Source organism: Impatiens glandulifera, unplaced genomic scaffold (assembly GCF_907164915.1).
Source record: "Impatiens glandulifera unplaced genomic scaffold, dImpGla2.1, whole genome shotgun sequence".
Lineage (NCBI taxonomy): Eukaryota > Viridiplantae > Streptophyta > Magnoliopsida > Ericales > Balsaminaceae > Impatiens > Impatiens glandulifera.
Genome location: NW_025919144.1, coordinates 57201 through 72758, shown reverse-complemented (window position 1 = coordinate 72758; position 15558 = coordinate 57201). Strand labels below are relative to the sequence as shown.

Here is a 15558-nt window from a genome sequence, read left to right as displayed (position 1 = left end):
CCGAATGATTATAAAAATCAATCGGTATTAGACTAAATAAAGCGTAAAACCTAGCGCCTTCTATTCACGGTTTTTTTAATGGGTATACCGATTGGTTTTGTAACCAAACGAATTATATATGGTATAATAACGATGACTTAAAGACCAATCACTATTACCTTGGTAATTGGTAATTCTGATTGTTCTTTAAACCATCGGTGGTAATGCTATCTATTACTCCATTTTTTTTTACATTGTCGCACATCAGTTTGCATGGTACTATCCTTGTCGTTTACATCGTCATCCATACATATGCAGACTTCTTCACGAAGTCTTCGTACTATAACGCGTCATAGATTCTTTGTTGGCCAACTCTCGATGTATATGCTGAACCGTCGTGAGTTTGAAGGGAAATGTTAGATATATAATATAAATATGATCACGGATAGACACAATGCTCTTTATAAAGCGCCATGTTACAGCGCCTTAGGTAGCTAAGTGTCACGTCCCATTTATGGGGTGCAACATCGAGCCACGAGGTGCACTTCCATGATATTCCAGAATGCAAGTCTATGCAATTGTGCTCAAGGGACTTGTGCACAGATACGAGGAACCGTGTGGGGAATGTTTCAAGGAAGAGGTTGAAGAGTATTAGGACAAGGTCGAACCGAGGACGGCTACGACTAAGGTGGGGGAGTATGTACGGCCCATTAAAGTCACGACCCAATCAAGAGGATGTCGAGGCTCATTAAATTCTTGGCCTGATAGTGCGCTAATATTCTTAGCCCAAGAGGAGGCCCAACTGCCTACGTGGGCCCAGCGAATCTTCTAATCAAGGAAGAGATTGGAAGATAATCTAATTAAGGAAAGGATTGGAAGATATATTATAATTAAGGAAGGGATTAGAATATATATATTCTACTTAAGGAATAGATTACAAGAGATATTCTAAATTAGATAGGGATATTCTTGCTATGGAAGGAATATCCTAAATTAGTGTAATTAAATTGTAATTAGACGTAATTCCTAATTTAACGTGTAAGTCCTATAAATACCCTGAAGGTATTCCATTGTAATTATCAAGTTCTTTCAATATATTTTATTCTCAAGTTTTCTCCTCTAAGTCCGTTTGAGTTCTTCTTGCATTGTGTTTAGAAAGGCTTTCTAAGCTAGAATCAGGGTCGATTTAGCTTAGTGCCGCACGGGTCGAATTTTAGCCCGTGACAAGTGGTATCAGAGCAAGGTTGTATTCCGCATTCAAGCTGCAAGAAATGGATTCACGAACTACCGTCACTAAGGTTCCGACCGGCCAACATAAGGACAAGGGATCCAAGAGGGATAAGTCCGTCGAGAGAGGTGCTGCCATGGAAGCGCGGTGACCCGGCTTGAAGAAGCAGCGATCACCAAGAAGCTCTCGAAGTGTTTAGCGCGGTGGCCGAGAAGGTGACGATGTTGGACGAGGTGCTGAAAAGTTGGAGAATGAGTTAATGGGATCATTAACGGTTCGAATCGTAGCATTCGTGACGAAGTGCTAGGATCGGTTCGAGTAGGTTAATGATGATATCTGCCAGAAGGTGCTTGATCCAATCCGGGGAGAAGTCCATGCGATGGTCGAGACCCTCAAGAGGGAGATCTTGGGGAGGCTAGAATCGATGGAAAGGCGATTGCGAGGAATGGAGGGGAACATAGAGGTGCGGCACCTCAACGATGGATGTTCCTAAGCCAACTCCATTCAAAGGCTCGAGGAGTGCAAGGGAAGTAGGACTTCCTTTGGAACATGGAGAGGTACTTTCGGGCATCAAGCATACTTGATGATCGTGACAAGTTGGAGACAACACCTTTCTTCCTACAAGAGATGGCATTGTTGGGGGGAGGAGGCGAAAGGAGATATTGAATGAGGGACCTTGAGGATGGAAACGTGGAAGACTTCAAGACCGAGTTCAAACGCCAATTCTTCCCAGAGAATGCCGAGTACGAGGCAGGAAAATGAGTCAACTTGTGCACAAAGGACCATCAAGGAGTATGTGAAGGAATTCCAGGAGTTGATGCTCGAGTTACCCAGTCTAACGGAATAGGCACTGTTCGTGTTTGTTAACGACCTAAACTTGGGCACAGTTGGAGCTGCAAAGGGCCAAGGTGCGGGACGTTTCCGAGGCAATAGCGGTTGTAGAAAGACTGATAGAGCTCAAATGTCTGTGGACAGCCGAAGTTCATCAGGATGATGAGGAAGAAGGTGGGGAGACCGCCCACAACCAGGAGAAAGGTGGGGGAGACCGTCCATCTAAGAAGGGGCATGCACATAAAAACTCAGGAAGGCAAGCCGACGAGTCGAGTCGGATAAGCCAAGAGCCTGTTATATTTTTGGTTCTCATAATCCCATAAAGTTTATGTGCCCGTTTAAGGGGAAAAAGGTTGCAGCGGTTAAAGAAACTGAGTCCTCTGATGAGGAAGAAGAGACTCAAATAGGATCCTTAAGACTGCTCAATGCTGTGAAGGCTAGTGTGCGAAGCCGGACAAGGAACAAGGAGGGCTCTTTGTTTGTGGAAGCTTGGATCGGGGGAAAGCGCATCAAGGCACTAGTAGACACAGGGGTACGCACAACTTCATGCGAGAAGGAAGCCAAGGCGTTGGGTCTGCGGATCAGCCCAACAAGAGGGACGGTGAAGTCCTTCGATGTAGCCAAGCCGGTAATGGGGAGGCTAGGAGAGTGCACACCAGGATCGGAGGCTGGAATGGGACAGTCTCATTTACCTTGGTCCCAATGGAAGACTACGACGTAGTGTTGGGACTAATGGTGCGATCAGGTACGCGCTTGCATAATGCCTTATTCCGATTCCTTAATCATTTTGGATCACGGGAAGACTAGCGTGATTCCAACAAGAAGAGAATCAGAGGAATAGCAGGTTCTCGGCGATGCGATTCGTTCGAGGTCACAAACATGGTAAAGAGACATTTGCCACTTTTGCCAAGATGGATGATGGGGACGGGTCCAAGGAAAAAGAAGAAGTACCCGAGGAAGTCCAGATAGCATGTGTCGAAGCCTTCGAGGGGGTCAAGGCCAAAGACACACACAACCATCAGATCCACAAGGTTTGGCCACAGCAACGTGGGCAAAGTCAGTCTGCCTCTGCACTCGCACCAAGTCCGTGGGAAAGGAAGCAGGTCGTGCTCAGCATATTCAGAGGGAGACACCGAGAATATGAAGAGAGGGGCAGATCTGAGAGGGTGTGCAGTTACGAAAGGGGCGAGGGAAAGGGGGAAGTTGCCCCCGCAACTGTTGAAGTCTATGCGGTCTGTGCTCAAGGGGCTTGTGCGCAGATTCAAGGGACCGTGTTCAATCAAGAGACGTGTGGGAATCGTCTAATTCGGTTAGGTTGGCGACCATAGGTGCCACCCGATGGTCGTGACGTGCAAAGGGGAGGAAGAGCGCTTAGGGGACGCTAGAAAGAAAATCACCATGCATCGGTTTAGGGTTGTGCCGAGGACGTCCACGACTTAGATGGGGGAGTATGTCACGTCCCATTTGTATGGGGAGCAAACATCGAGCCACGAGGTGCACTTCCATGATATTCCAGAATGCAAGTCTATGCAATCTATGCTCAAGGGGCTTGTGCACAAATACGAGGAACCGTGTGGGGAATGTTTCAAGGAAAAGGTTGAAGAGTATCATGCCAAGGTCGAACCGAAGACGGCCACGACTAAGGTGGGGGAGTATGTCACGGCCCATTAGAGTCACGACCAATCTAGGGAATGTCGAGGACTCAGTAAAGTCTTGGCCTGATAGTGCGCTAATCTTCTTAGCCCAAGGGTGGCCCAGTTGCGTACGTGGACCCAACGATCTTCTAATCAAGGAAGAGATTGGAAGATATCGAATTAAGGAATGGATTAAAGATATATTCTATCAGGAGGGATCAGAATAATATTCTAATTAGGAAGAGATTACAAGAGATATTCTAAATTAGGTAGGGATATTCTTGCTATGGAAGGAAATATCCCAAATTAGTGTCATTAATTATAATTAGACGTAATTCCTAATTTAACACGTGTAAGTCCATAAATACCCTAAAGGATTCCATTGTAATTATTAAGTATTCTTTCAGTATAATCTTATTTCAAGAGTTTTCTCTCTCTAAGTCCGTTTTATTCTTCTTGCATCCGTTAAAAAAAACTTTCTAAGCTATATCAGGGTCGATTTAGCTTAGTGACGCACGAGTCGAATTTTAGCCCGTGACATAGTCTAATTTAGCAAAAAAAAATATAATTTAATATTAAGTCAAATATTATCTCTCGTCTTTAATTCTCTTTTTTATTTATCTTTCATACTTTAATTATCTCTCTCCATTAGTTTTATTTTAAGTTATTAAACCAATGAATTATATAATTGAATCATAATTCTAATTCAATTATGGCCAAAATCTCAAACTAAAATAGCCTAAAAAATTGTTTCTTTAGAAACCTAACAAGAATATAGGTGGTTTTTCATCATATATAGAATTTCATTCAGATTATAGTCATAAAAAATATAACATGATTAAATTTAAAAAATTCATTATTATGTTTTGTTATGCATAAATTATCAAGATTTAATGATACACAAGCAAACTATTGAGGATTAATGGTTAATTTGATTATTTTAGTTAATGTACATGATTTAGTTGTTAGTCTGTATTATTATTAATATTAAGTATATTATTTTTGTATAAATGTTTTTTCATAACTTGCACATTGAATTCAAAGAAAAGACAATACAAAATATAAGGACAAAAAGTATTATGTTAATGCTAGCAAATAAAAAATAAAAAGTTAAGTTAATGCGAGAGAAGAATGAGGCATTAGAAACGACTGTCACGTGAAAAAATTGAGGCGGAGAGACTACGCTCTGAGGCTGAGAGACTTCGCGATGAGCCTGAGCGTTATCAAATAAGGAAAAGAAATGGTTCATGACGAAGAATTAGATGACAATGATATTAGCTATGTTTCCCGGTGGCCTTCTCCCCGTCCTCCCCGCCTACTTGAAGTTGTTATTGTATTGAATTGATAATTGTATTTTTGGATTAAGTATTTATGGATATGATATTTGGATTAGTATTTTTGGATTATATAAATATTTTTTGACAATTAAATTATTTAATATTAATTACAGGTATATTAATCATTTAAATAAAAAATCGAAATACATTTAAATATCTGTAATGGCGTTGGCAAATGTAGAGCCGTTACAGATACTGATATAAGTAACGGTTCTATAATAGCATTATCGTTTCTAATATGAATATCTATAACGGCATTGACAAAGAGATTAAGAACCGTTACAATATAAGTATCAGTAAAGACAATGATATTGACAGAAACGGTTACTGTTACTAGTATCTGTAATGCTCTATCTTTGTCAACGCCATTACAAATAGTCATATCAGTAACGGTTATCTAAGTGACAGTGCCTTTACTGACATTTATATCAGTAACAGTATTACCGCTGTTACTGATACTAAATAAGTATCAATAACGTTTATGCATGAATGTTACTGAAAGTTATCAGTAACGACTTTAACCTTTATTATGCCCATTTTTTTACTAATGGTAGTTTTTCAGATTTCCTTGGAAACGGATAATTGAAGATGATTTGATAATTTTATTCTTTTCACCTATACAAAATATACATGAGTTGTTATTAAAATTCACAATATTTTTTTTATCTTTTTTAAAAAGGTAGTTTAATGCGAGTTTTAATTAATTTATTTTTATCTAAAACTCAAATATCTATCATATTATAAATATTTTTTCAAATCACTCCAAACATTAATATAAATATTAAATATTATTTTTATAAATTTAAAATTAAAATAAAAAAATAATATTACATAAAATAATCAATTAAAAACTCTAATCAAATACACAACCTAAACAAGACGGCAATCATGCTCAAATATGTTCTTTATCCATTTTATTTTTAATTATAGAAAATATGTACGATCTTATTGTCATGACCATCATGTTGGAATTATTTCCAATATTTGGGTACATATATTATTTAATAATTGTATATCACTTGTTATTATAATAAAGATTAAAGTCCAATTAAAATGATCTATTAAAGTATATAGATTATGGGGCTTATTTAGACATCTATAATAAATATGAGGATATATTTGTGTAGAAGCAGAAATACCATTTATTATTTCGTTGATGAGCCGAAATAACGATATAGATAGTTTACCTAATTTGTTTCTCTCATCGGACAAAAGGCTTATGTTCATCTCTCAAGAACACTCAAGAAGGCTATCAATATATATAGGGTTGGAAAACTTAAACCCCACCCACAACAGACATTCCGATCCAGGTACAAATTCAGAACAAGAAGATCCACATTCCAATCTAGGTCCAAATTCAGAACAAAAAGATCCAAGATCAAGAGAAGATCAAGAGAAGATCAAGAAGAAGAGAATAACGAAGAACGACTTAATGAATCGTTCTTCATTCCAGATTCAGGTACGTTTCTGCAACTTATGTTTATGTCAATTTATCGATATAGAGTATTAAAGATTATAGACTTAAGGATTAAAGATCTAGATTAAAGTTCTAACACACCATACCTATTATTATTCAAAATCTTATGATATTTTTGGTTGTGCGCATTATAGCCTCATTTCAATTATCTGAAATGTGCGCATTATAGCCTCATTCCAATTGGATTCATCGTTCTTCTATTGATCTGTTATAAGTAGTATTCCAATAATTTATTATTGGAAAGATATTTTGTTGTTATATTTAAAATACTCTAATTTATATTATATTGTATTAACCTTTTTTCAATCAAAAAAATATTATATTGTCACAATTTAGTAGATAATTATATTTATTTTATCCTTTCAAACAAAATAACTATTAAAATACTATTTTTTTTAAGTTAAAAGCATAAATAAAATTTAGATACTAAGTCTAAACATCTTAATTTTAAGAAGGATTTCAAATAAAATATGTACCAATAATTATGAAATAACCCTTTAGAAATCAAATAAAACACCAAAGCCTGTTTTAAGAGGGTTGATTTTATTGTTAAATGTATTAATTAATTACAAATTTATAAGATAATGAAAATTCTGGTAATGGTTGAATATTTTCATTAATTCATACTAGGGAAATTAATAAGCTAATATTTTGTGATAAATTTATATACGATGATCCTTATGGGAATCTTTTTTATTTCATTTTTAGCAAAAACGTCGGGAAATCTTTTATAAAAACTTACATTGCAAGAACATAATACTTAGTATATATATAATGATGAATTTCAATGGTCGAAAACCCATTTATTTCACATCTAAAACCTAAAAAAGTCCAATATTTTTATATAGGAATGGGAACTGCTAGGAGTGGGTTAGCCCTTTGCAAAGTGAAGCCAAATTTTTCTTCAATGTCCAGATTCTCCGGATTAACCTTGCCCTCAATCTTCCAATCAAACAAATTAATCAACGAGCCCAACACCGTCGGAAGGATTCTCATCGCTAGTGATAATCCGACACAAACCCTCCGTCCACTTCCAAAAGGAATCAATTCAAAGTCATGACCTCGAACATCAATCTTGGAATCAAGAAACCTCTCCGGTTTAAATTCCATGGGATTTTCCCAGTGATCACGGTCTCGACCTATCGCCCACACATTCACCAACACGTTCGCTCCCTTTGGGACGATATAGCCACGCAAATCAACTTCTGTACAAACTTGGCGGACAAAATATGGGACTGGTGGGTGAATTCTTAAAGTTTCCTTTATAACAGCTTGCAAAAATGGCAATACAGAAATATCTGATTCTTCCACTTGCTTCCCAACACCAACAACTCGCTTAAGTTCAATTTTTGCTTTCTCCATCGACTCCGGGTGTCGCAATAATTCCGTCATTGCCCACTCTAACGTGTTCGAGGTTGTTTCTGTTCCAGCAACAAAAAAATCCTAATATTACAAAAAAAAATTAATCATTTAAGAGTTATTGAGTCATGAACACATTAATGGGAACTCAAACTAAAAATTTATTTTACAATTTTTGGATTCATTGCTAAAATGCATAATAATATATTTATGATGTAAATTACCAAAATATTTTCAACATATTAAATCCCATGTCTTGTTTACCAAAATATTGATTAATTTATTTTGTAAATCATTTAATCATTTCTTTTTAATATAATTTTTTTTTATCAAAAATTTCATCTAAAATATGATCATTTTATTAGTTAAGTAGGAAAACAATACATTGGTGGCTTAGATTAAGACATTTTAAAATGTGGTACAAACATAAAATAAAGTATTTTGTTTTTGTTTTTTTAGATATGATCATGAAGACTTAAATCGCCATTTTATGTGGTTAATTAAACCAATAATTAACTATATAAGAAACAACAAAAAGGGGGGAGAGTACGAACCAAACACATGTGTTTTATGTGTTGTATGTCTAAGTCTTTCGGGTTATCTTGAGAAATTTTAATAAGCATGTCGATCACATCGCCTTCAGAAATATCCCTCGACAAGCAGGCTTTCATCGCTTCCATCTTCTTATCAATAATTTCACCGAACAAACTCAACAACTTCGAAAAATATAATGACATACGTTTGCGAATTCTTTGCGGATCGATGGCGCGCAGTGCTGGAAAATAGTCAACTAAGTTGGGTTTCCCGGACTCTAACGTAATGTTCCAAACCAAGTCCTTGAAGACTTGGGCCTCGTTGCTTTCGAAATTGGCCAAGTCAACCGAGAAAAGAATGTTGGAAAGCACATTGAGCGATGTCTGAAAGGTCTCCTTGCCAATATTAACTGCCACGCCTTCGTGGGAGCATTTTCGAACGTGGGTCATAAGCTCTTCCACCTTCCTCCGGCGGACATGTTGATTGGAATCAAGAACTCGGCCGGAGAATACGTGGGTGTGTGCGAGCTTCCGTAGGCTCCGCCATCGATCGTTTGTTGGCAACCAAATAATAGAGAGCTTGTATTCATCGCATGCACGAATAGCGTCCGGAATGAACCTATTGGAAAAGGAAATGTCTTGTTTTTGTAGGACTTCTTGAGCCATGGATGGAGATGAAATTACTATGGTAGTCAATTGACCTAATTTTAATGACATAATTGGGCCATATGTTTGGGCCAACCTAGTCAAGGACCGGTGAGGTTTATCGCCTAGACTGAGGAGATTTCCGATGATCGGCAATGAGATGGGGCCTGGTGGGAAACGGCGGCTTCGCCGGACTTGGACGAGGAGTTGGAGAAGAATCAAAGGGAGTAGGAAATAGAAAAACACTTTCAATAATTCCATGATATCTCTCTCAATTGAACATCTATTTTGTATAATAATACAACCAAAAAAGATGGAAGGCCATTTATAACCATAGGGTGCTCGTGGTGTTTGTAAATAACAAGAATCACATCAATGAATGTGGATCCGCTGTTACGTTTAGAGTTGGGCAACCTTCTTGAATTAAATGTTATGTTAGGTTTAATTAATGCTGCCCAAATATCAGTTCATTTATCTAATTTAATCATTATATATTTAATTAACTTTATTTTCTTATAATTACAATTGAATCAATTTGATCATACTCAAAATATATTAATATTGTGACGAATGAAAAAATTGAAAATATAAACAAAATTTTGAAATTTATATAAAAAAATATTTAACATTAATAAAACTTGACTTATTTAATATTAATTTATTATTATTATTATTATGAAAAGAAGTATGTATTATATTTTATATTTATTTTAAATATTATTCATTGTTATCTTTTTTTAAGTAATATTGTATTTATTCAATTTCAATATTTCATTTTTTTTTTAAATTAGGAAACTTTATTTCAAATAATTATTATTTATTAATTTTATTTAATACTTGATTTTTATGTGTTTGTATGTATAAAAAAATATTATTTATTAATTACGTATGAGATTTTATACTTCATTTTATTTAATTGATAATTTTAACAAACTTATCAAATTTGAATTATTTGATTACAGGGATAGAGTTAGATATATTCAAATAATTTATAAGCAAACTCTGGTAGAATTATGGTTATTAGCGATGAAATTTGGCGACGGCGAAGTTATCAGTAGGGTACTAGTGACTGTAAGGATAGAGAATACCCTCGGAGAGTTGATCTGCTCAGGTTCACCCACAAGAACCCCCAAATGCTCCATCAATCGACTCAGTTGAGCCACATACGTTATGCTTTCCTTGTTTGCCTGACAGATCGAAAAGCAAAGGTTCTGGAAAAGGGTGGATGCCCAGTTTACCTGGATTCCCTTTGAGATGGCGCACATAAAGTCGAAACGGTCATAACTATAGAGATGGAAGGAGCCAGATTTCCCTTGGAGCGCTTTTGCTACCACGTTGTTCAGCAGAATGAAATGAGGTTTAAGGACCTTCTTATTTCCATTTACATGGATCATTGAACCATCGGCAGAAAATGTCTTCTTCATCTCTTGCATGACTTCTGATGAAAGAATCAAGTCGAACGGGTGCCCTTCCGTTGGAAGTTCAAAGAACTCCGCATATAGTGTTTCATCGAAAGATATTTCCACGCCATTGACGGTTTCTACGATGGATTTACCCACCATAGTTGCAGATTTGAAGAACTCGCGAACTTCTTTTTCATAGAAAATGAATGGACCACCGAGATACTTCCTCAACCCAGAATATTCTAGGGTTCTGAACATAGCTACTACTTCCGGCTGATCGAAAGTGTAGACTGATGGAAAGTACACTTGCAAAGTACAATGACCGAAAGTGATTCTCTTGTTCACCATTTTTAGAGTAATATGAACAGTCAGAAGATTTCAGGGAGATTTTAGAAAGAGGATGTAGAGAAAACTAGAGTTCTTAAGGATTTCGAGAGATGAAAAACTTTCAAACTCATGCAAGGATGTCCTTATATAGATAGAGAAAAGATATACAGAATAACCGTCACTTTTTTAAGAGTATATCCCAGCAATTAATGTTAGACGTCCTTTTCGAAGAGTCATCATTAAAAATGAGGGTATCAGTCATTTTCTCTAAACATGAAAGACACGTGTCTTCATGTTGGTAAGAGATGATTGTTTAATGTTTTGAGCGGATAAATGAATAGCTCTCAATGTGGGACAGATGTCCTTGATCAGTCTAATCGGCACGTAGTTAGACATTTTTCTTACTGCATAAATTCATATATCTAAACATCTATTAGACGGATGGGTCTATTAGACACATACGTCTAATTCCGTGTTGTATAAAAATTCGTCTAATGTCTATTAGACGTGTACGTCTAATTCTGCATAAACACCACGTGTTAGACGTGTGTTTGGTTAGACATGAGCATCCTCTTGCTCATGACGTAAAAACGTCTAACGTCTATTAGACGTGTACGTCTAACCGCGTAGGTTTTAAACCTCAACATATAAACTTAGATGTATAGATTGTGAACAAAAATACGTCTAAGTACAAACCGTTTCTTTTAGACATACTTGTCTAATTAGACCGATTAAGGATATTCGTCTGGAGAGTATCTTTGTTTCTAAATAAATTTTTCTTCTCATTTTGTATAGGGACAGAAAAGCATAATAAACAGTTTTTGTGGTCCAAGGACCGAAAATATTTTTAACAAATAAAAACATTTAATCTACTAGAGTGGCAAAAGCCATTGTTGATCTTCTAGGTTGTGTACTCAAAAGAGTATTCTTCTTGCTTCCTTCTTACAGTCCTCCTGTATCACCTACAAAAGAAACTATTTATACATTTTGGTACCCATATTCAGTTGGGTCCTCGATCAATTAGTCCCTTAGGAATCCATATTTGAGTTATTTTGATGGATTTCCCATTTTGTGTTGTGATTAATGCATAGGATTTTGACTTAGTAGATGACTTCCTGCTAGCCACTGATCCTTTAGCTTTTGAAGAAGACTTTCTTTTAAAACTCCTTGACTTAAAGTCAGGTTTTAGATTGTCAAACTTGTTAGCTACTTCTAGCTTATTCTCAAGCCAACTAACAGTAGGCGAAACATAGATTATTTCATTTTTGAAAGTCACTTCTTCATGAATAGGATCAGATTCAATGGCAGTCATACTTCCTTTGACAAAACTTATTGGCTTAAGCTTGTCAGTTGGTGAGTTTGACTTCTTGCAGGACAGGTTAGGGTCATTGCTATCAAATCCCAATTCGGATCTAGATCTAGCAAGTTTCAACATACTGATCTGATGTTTGACAGCGTCTCCAGACCTTGTCCATGCACATACAACATAGTTTAACCTCTTGTTTTCAGATAAAAGAGTTTGAATCTGTTTTTTGAGTACCTCATACTCATATGAGATCTCTCCAATCTTCTTTTCAAAACATTTGACTGTTCAGTTTGAAATAGAGTTGGTTTGTTTCCATCTGATGAAGATTTAGTTTCATTTAGGGATTCTGCTAGCTTTCTGTACTCGATGACCATGTCATCTAGTGCAGCTACTAGTTGTTCCCTTGAAAACCTTTCAGAAGAGAAGTCAAATACCTCAGTCTCCTGAGTCCTTTCTTCATCTTCTCTAGCCATGAAATAGGTCACCTCTTCTTCATCACTTTCACTGGATGAGAAGTAGGAACCACAGTTGCTTCGTTTGTTCTTCCCGTCACCTGCTATAAGAGCCTTCAACTCTTTTCCATCATCCTTGGCATCTTCACGTTTCGGCTTCCGGCATTCCGATGCATAATGACCTTTAATACCACAGTTAAAACAAGTAACATTAGCTTTAGATTTTTTATTGTCATTAGAATTTGAAGAGTTTGAGTTAGAGTTGCTCTTCTTCATGAAGTCGCCAAACTTCTTCACAAAGAGAGACATGGCGTCGCTGCTTAGCTGCTGAGTTTCCATCTTCACATCCGGAGCGGTTGGTGGATCTTTAGTAGTCACCGGTGCCTTGTCAATGATAACGGATGTGGGTTGATCTTCTTCCATCCTACAGTTCAGCTCGAACTCATAGGCCTTGAGATCAGCAAAGAGATCAAAGAGAGAGAGCTTGTTAAGATCTTTGGTTTCTCTCATCGCCATTGTCTTTATGTCCCATTCCCTTGGAAGAGCACGCATGACCTTGATAGCAAGCTCCCGTTTGCTATAGGTTTTGCCTAGGATGGACAGGGAGGAGACAATCTTGCTGAATCTGGTGTCGAAATCGTTCATTGTTTCACCAAGACGCATCTTGAAGCTATCGAACTGTTGAGTGGCAACCATGACTTTTTTTCTTGGTTTTCTCGTTGCCCTCACACAGTTGGATGAGTCTTTCCCAGACCTCTTTGGCACTATCGCATTCGATAATGTAGTTGAACATGTTGTCATCAAGAGATATGTACAGAATATCAAGAGCCATGTTGTTAAGGTTGTTCTGCCTCTTTTCATTGGCGGTCCAGTCATCCTTCTCCTTATCAATCTTGATGGGACCTTCTGTCACAACGCCCCACATGTCGTCATGAAGAGAAGAAAGGTGAGCACGAACTCTTTTCTTCCATATAATGTAGTTTTCTCGAGAGAAGGTTGGAATGGCTGTAGCACTGACATCTTTTGTTATGGTCGACATTTTTCAGGAAAAGCGTAGAAAATAAAAACAGGGCTCTGATACCAATTGATAGGATCGGCTTTATCGATAGAGATGGGGGTCTAGCTATTGATGAAGGCTTATGAAAAACAGTTTGAAAGAAATCTTGTTAAGGATTTAATTCGCTTTCTATTTTACGCAAACTTTTGTAAACACTTGAAACAGATTCAAGGCGCAATTGTTTACTTGGGTTTGAAGCGCAAGATGAAGAATGAAAAGATGACAGAAATGAAAGAACACAGCCGTTTGTTTATGGATGTTCAGAGAAACTCTCCTACGTCACCCCTTCTTCCAACCACCGGAAAGATTCACTATAATATGATTAGAATCAAATACAGTTTGCACACACTTAGCTCACTAATGAACAGAACACACTCTGTTCAATATACAAGATGAAGAATATCACTCAGCTAAAGTGTTTTTGATTCTAGCTCTCTCTTGATTCACACACAGTACAATTAGGAAAGCAGCTTCATAGGATCAGTATTGAAAGGCTGGATTTCTCTCTCTGAAATATCAGCAAGCAAGATTGTTTGTTCGTTTAGTTAGGCAGATTATGAAAAACCAGTTCTTCGTCCGTTGTCCTTAGGATCTGATAAATACTGGGCAGAGACTAACGGTCGAATCTTTTAGAATGATACGTGGCACTCTTCCATTGGAAAGTCTCCATTGTACAAAGCAGGTTCTGAGCACAAGGATCGTGGCCGTACACCACTGCACTGGTAGTTCGCCGAATATTCCATCAGAGATGTACCTGCAAAACAAGTAATATGAGGAAAATTCTCTTACGTGACATTCGTTGGTTGGTTGCATATAGTTGTTGTACTAATCTTCACAAGAAAGTGGAGCAGGAGTAGGGTACAGCTATAGCACATGGGTAGGCGGGTGCTAGCTTCAAGCATACTGCTTAAGCTTAGCATTAGACGTATTTCAGTTAGACGACCTCATCTAATGAAATTAAACATCCCCGTCTAATAACAGAATCCATTAGACCGCCTGGTCTAATGGGATTAGACTTACGTCTAATTACAATCACTTCAGACTAATCTAAATGAGTTAGACTAACGTCAAACTTTCACCAATTAGACTACACGTCTAATTGTTATAAACCATTAGACTGCACGTTTAACTCCGCTGAGTTAGACTGCACGTCTAATTCCGGTTCTACCTCAGACTAATCTGAAGGATTTAGACTTACGTCTAACTTTCACCAATTAGACTACACGTCTAATTATTACAAACCATTAGACTGCACGTCTAACTCCGCTGAGTTAGACTGCACGTCTAATTCCGGTTCTACCTCAGACTAATCTGAAGGAGTTAGACTTACATCTAACTTTCACCAATTAGACTACACGTCTAATCGTTACAAACCATTAGACTGTACGTCTACCTCCTCTGAGTTAGACTGCACGTCTAAGTCCGGTTCTACCTCAGACTTATTTGAAGGAGTTAGACTTACGTCTAACTTTCACCATCCATTAGATTGCACGTCTAACTCTTCTGAGTTAGATTGCACGTCTAATTCCGCAAATATATTAGACTACACGTCTAACTCCACTGAGTTAGACTGCACGTCTAATTTTGAGATCCATTAGACTGCACGACTAACTCCGCTGAGTTAGACTGCACGTCTAATTTCGTATACATTAGACAGCACGTCTAATTTCGTATACATTAGAATGCACGTCTAACTCCGCTGAGTTAGACTGCACGTCTAATTCTGTGCATTCATTAGACTGCACGTCTAACTCCGCTGAGTTAGACTGCACGTCTAACTCCGCTGAGTTAGACTGCACGTCTAATTTTATGCATCTAATGCCAAAATCGGTCTAGTGATCCTCATTAGAGCCAAATCTCATTGAAATATGATTTCGATACACCTGCATCAAAACGCATAAATCATTTCATCATCAAAACCTCAATGGTTAAATTATTTCAACACTTAGTCAAAATAATTTGACCCAACATAGTTATTGTTTGAATTGAT

General features: G+C 37.2%; 1 protein-coding gene across 1 annotated transcript; it reads right to left on the bottom strand.

Moving 5' to 3' along the window:
- Positions 1-7281: 7281 nt before the first annotated feature.
- Positions 7282-10774, bottom strand: LOC124917601 (geraniol 8-hydroxylase-like). Its single transcript, XM_047457994.1, has 3 exons — positions 10191-10774; positions 8400-9306; positions 7282-7929 (listed from the first exon to the last, which is right to left on the bottom strand). Exons 1-3 carry the CDS (start codon positions 10772-10774, stop codon positions 7327-7329), a joined length of 2094 nt encoding a protein of 697 aa, XP_047313950.1. The 3' UTR covers positions 7282-7326.
- Positions 10775-15558: the final 4784 nt, after the last annotated feature.

What these genes read in the sequence shown, in the direction of transcription:
- LOC124917601 (XM_047457994.1), bottom strand. Translation starts at nt 10,774, where the DNA reads ATGGTGAACAAGAGAATCACTTTCGGTCATTGTACTTTGCAAGTGTAC. An exon ending in GCAAACAAGGAAAGCATAAC is followed by an intron (nt 9,307 to 10,190) that starts GTATGTGGCTCA and finishes TATACAAAATAG; the next exon opens with ATGTTCAATTGAGAGAGATA. An exon ending in ACATAAAACACATGTGTTTG is followed by an intron (nt 7,930 to 8,399) that starts GTTCGTACTCTC and finishes TTGTAATATTAG; the next exon opens with GATTTTTTTGTTGCTGGAAC.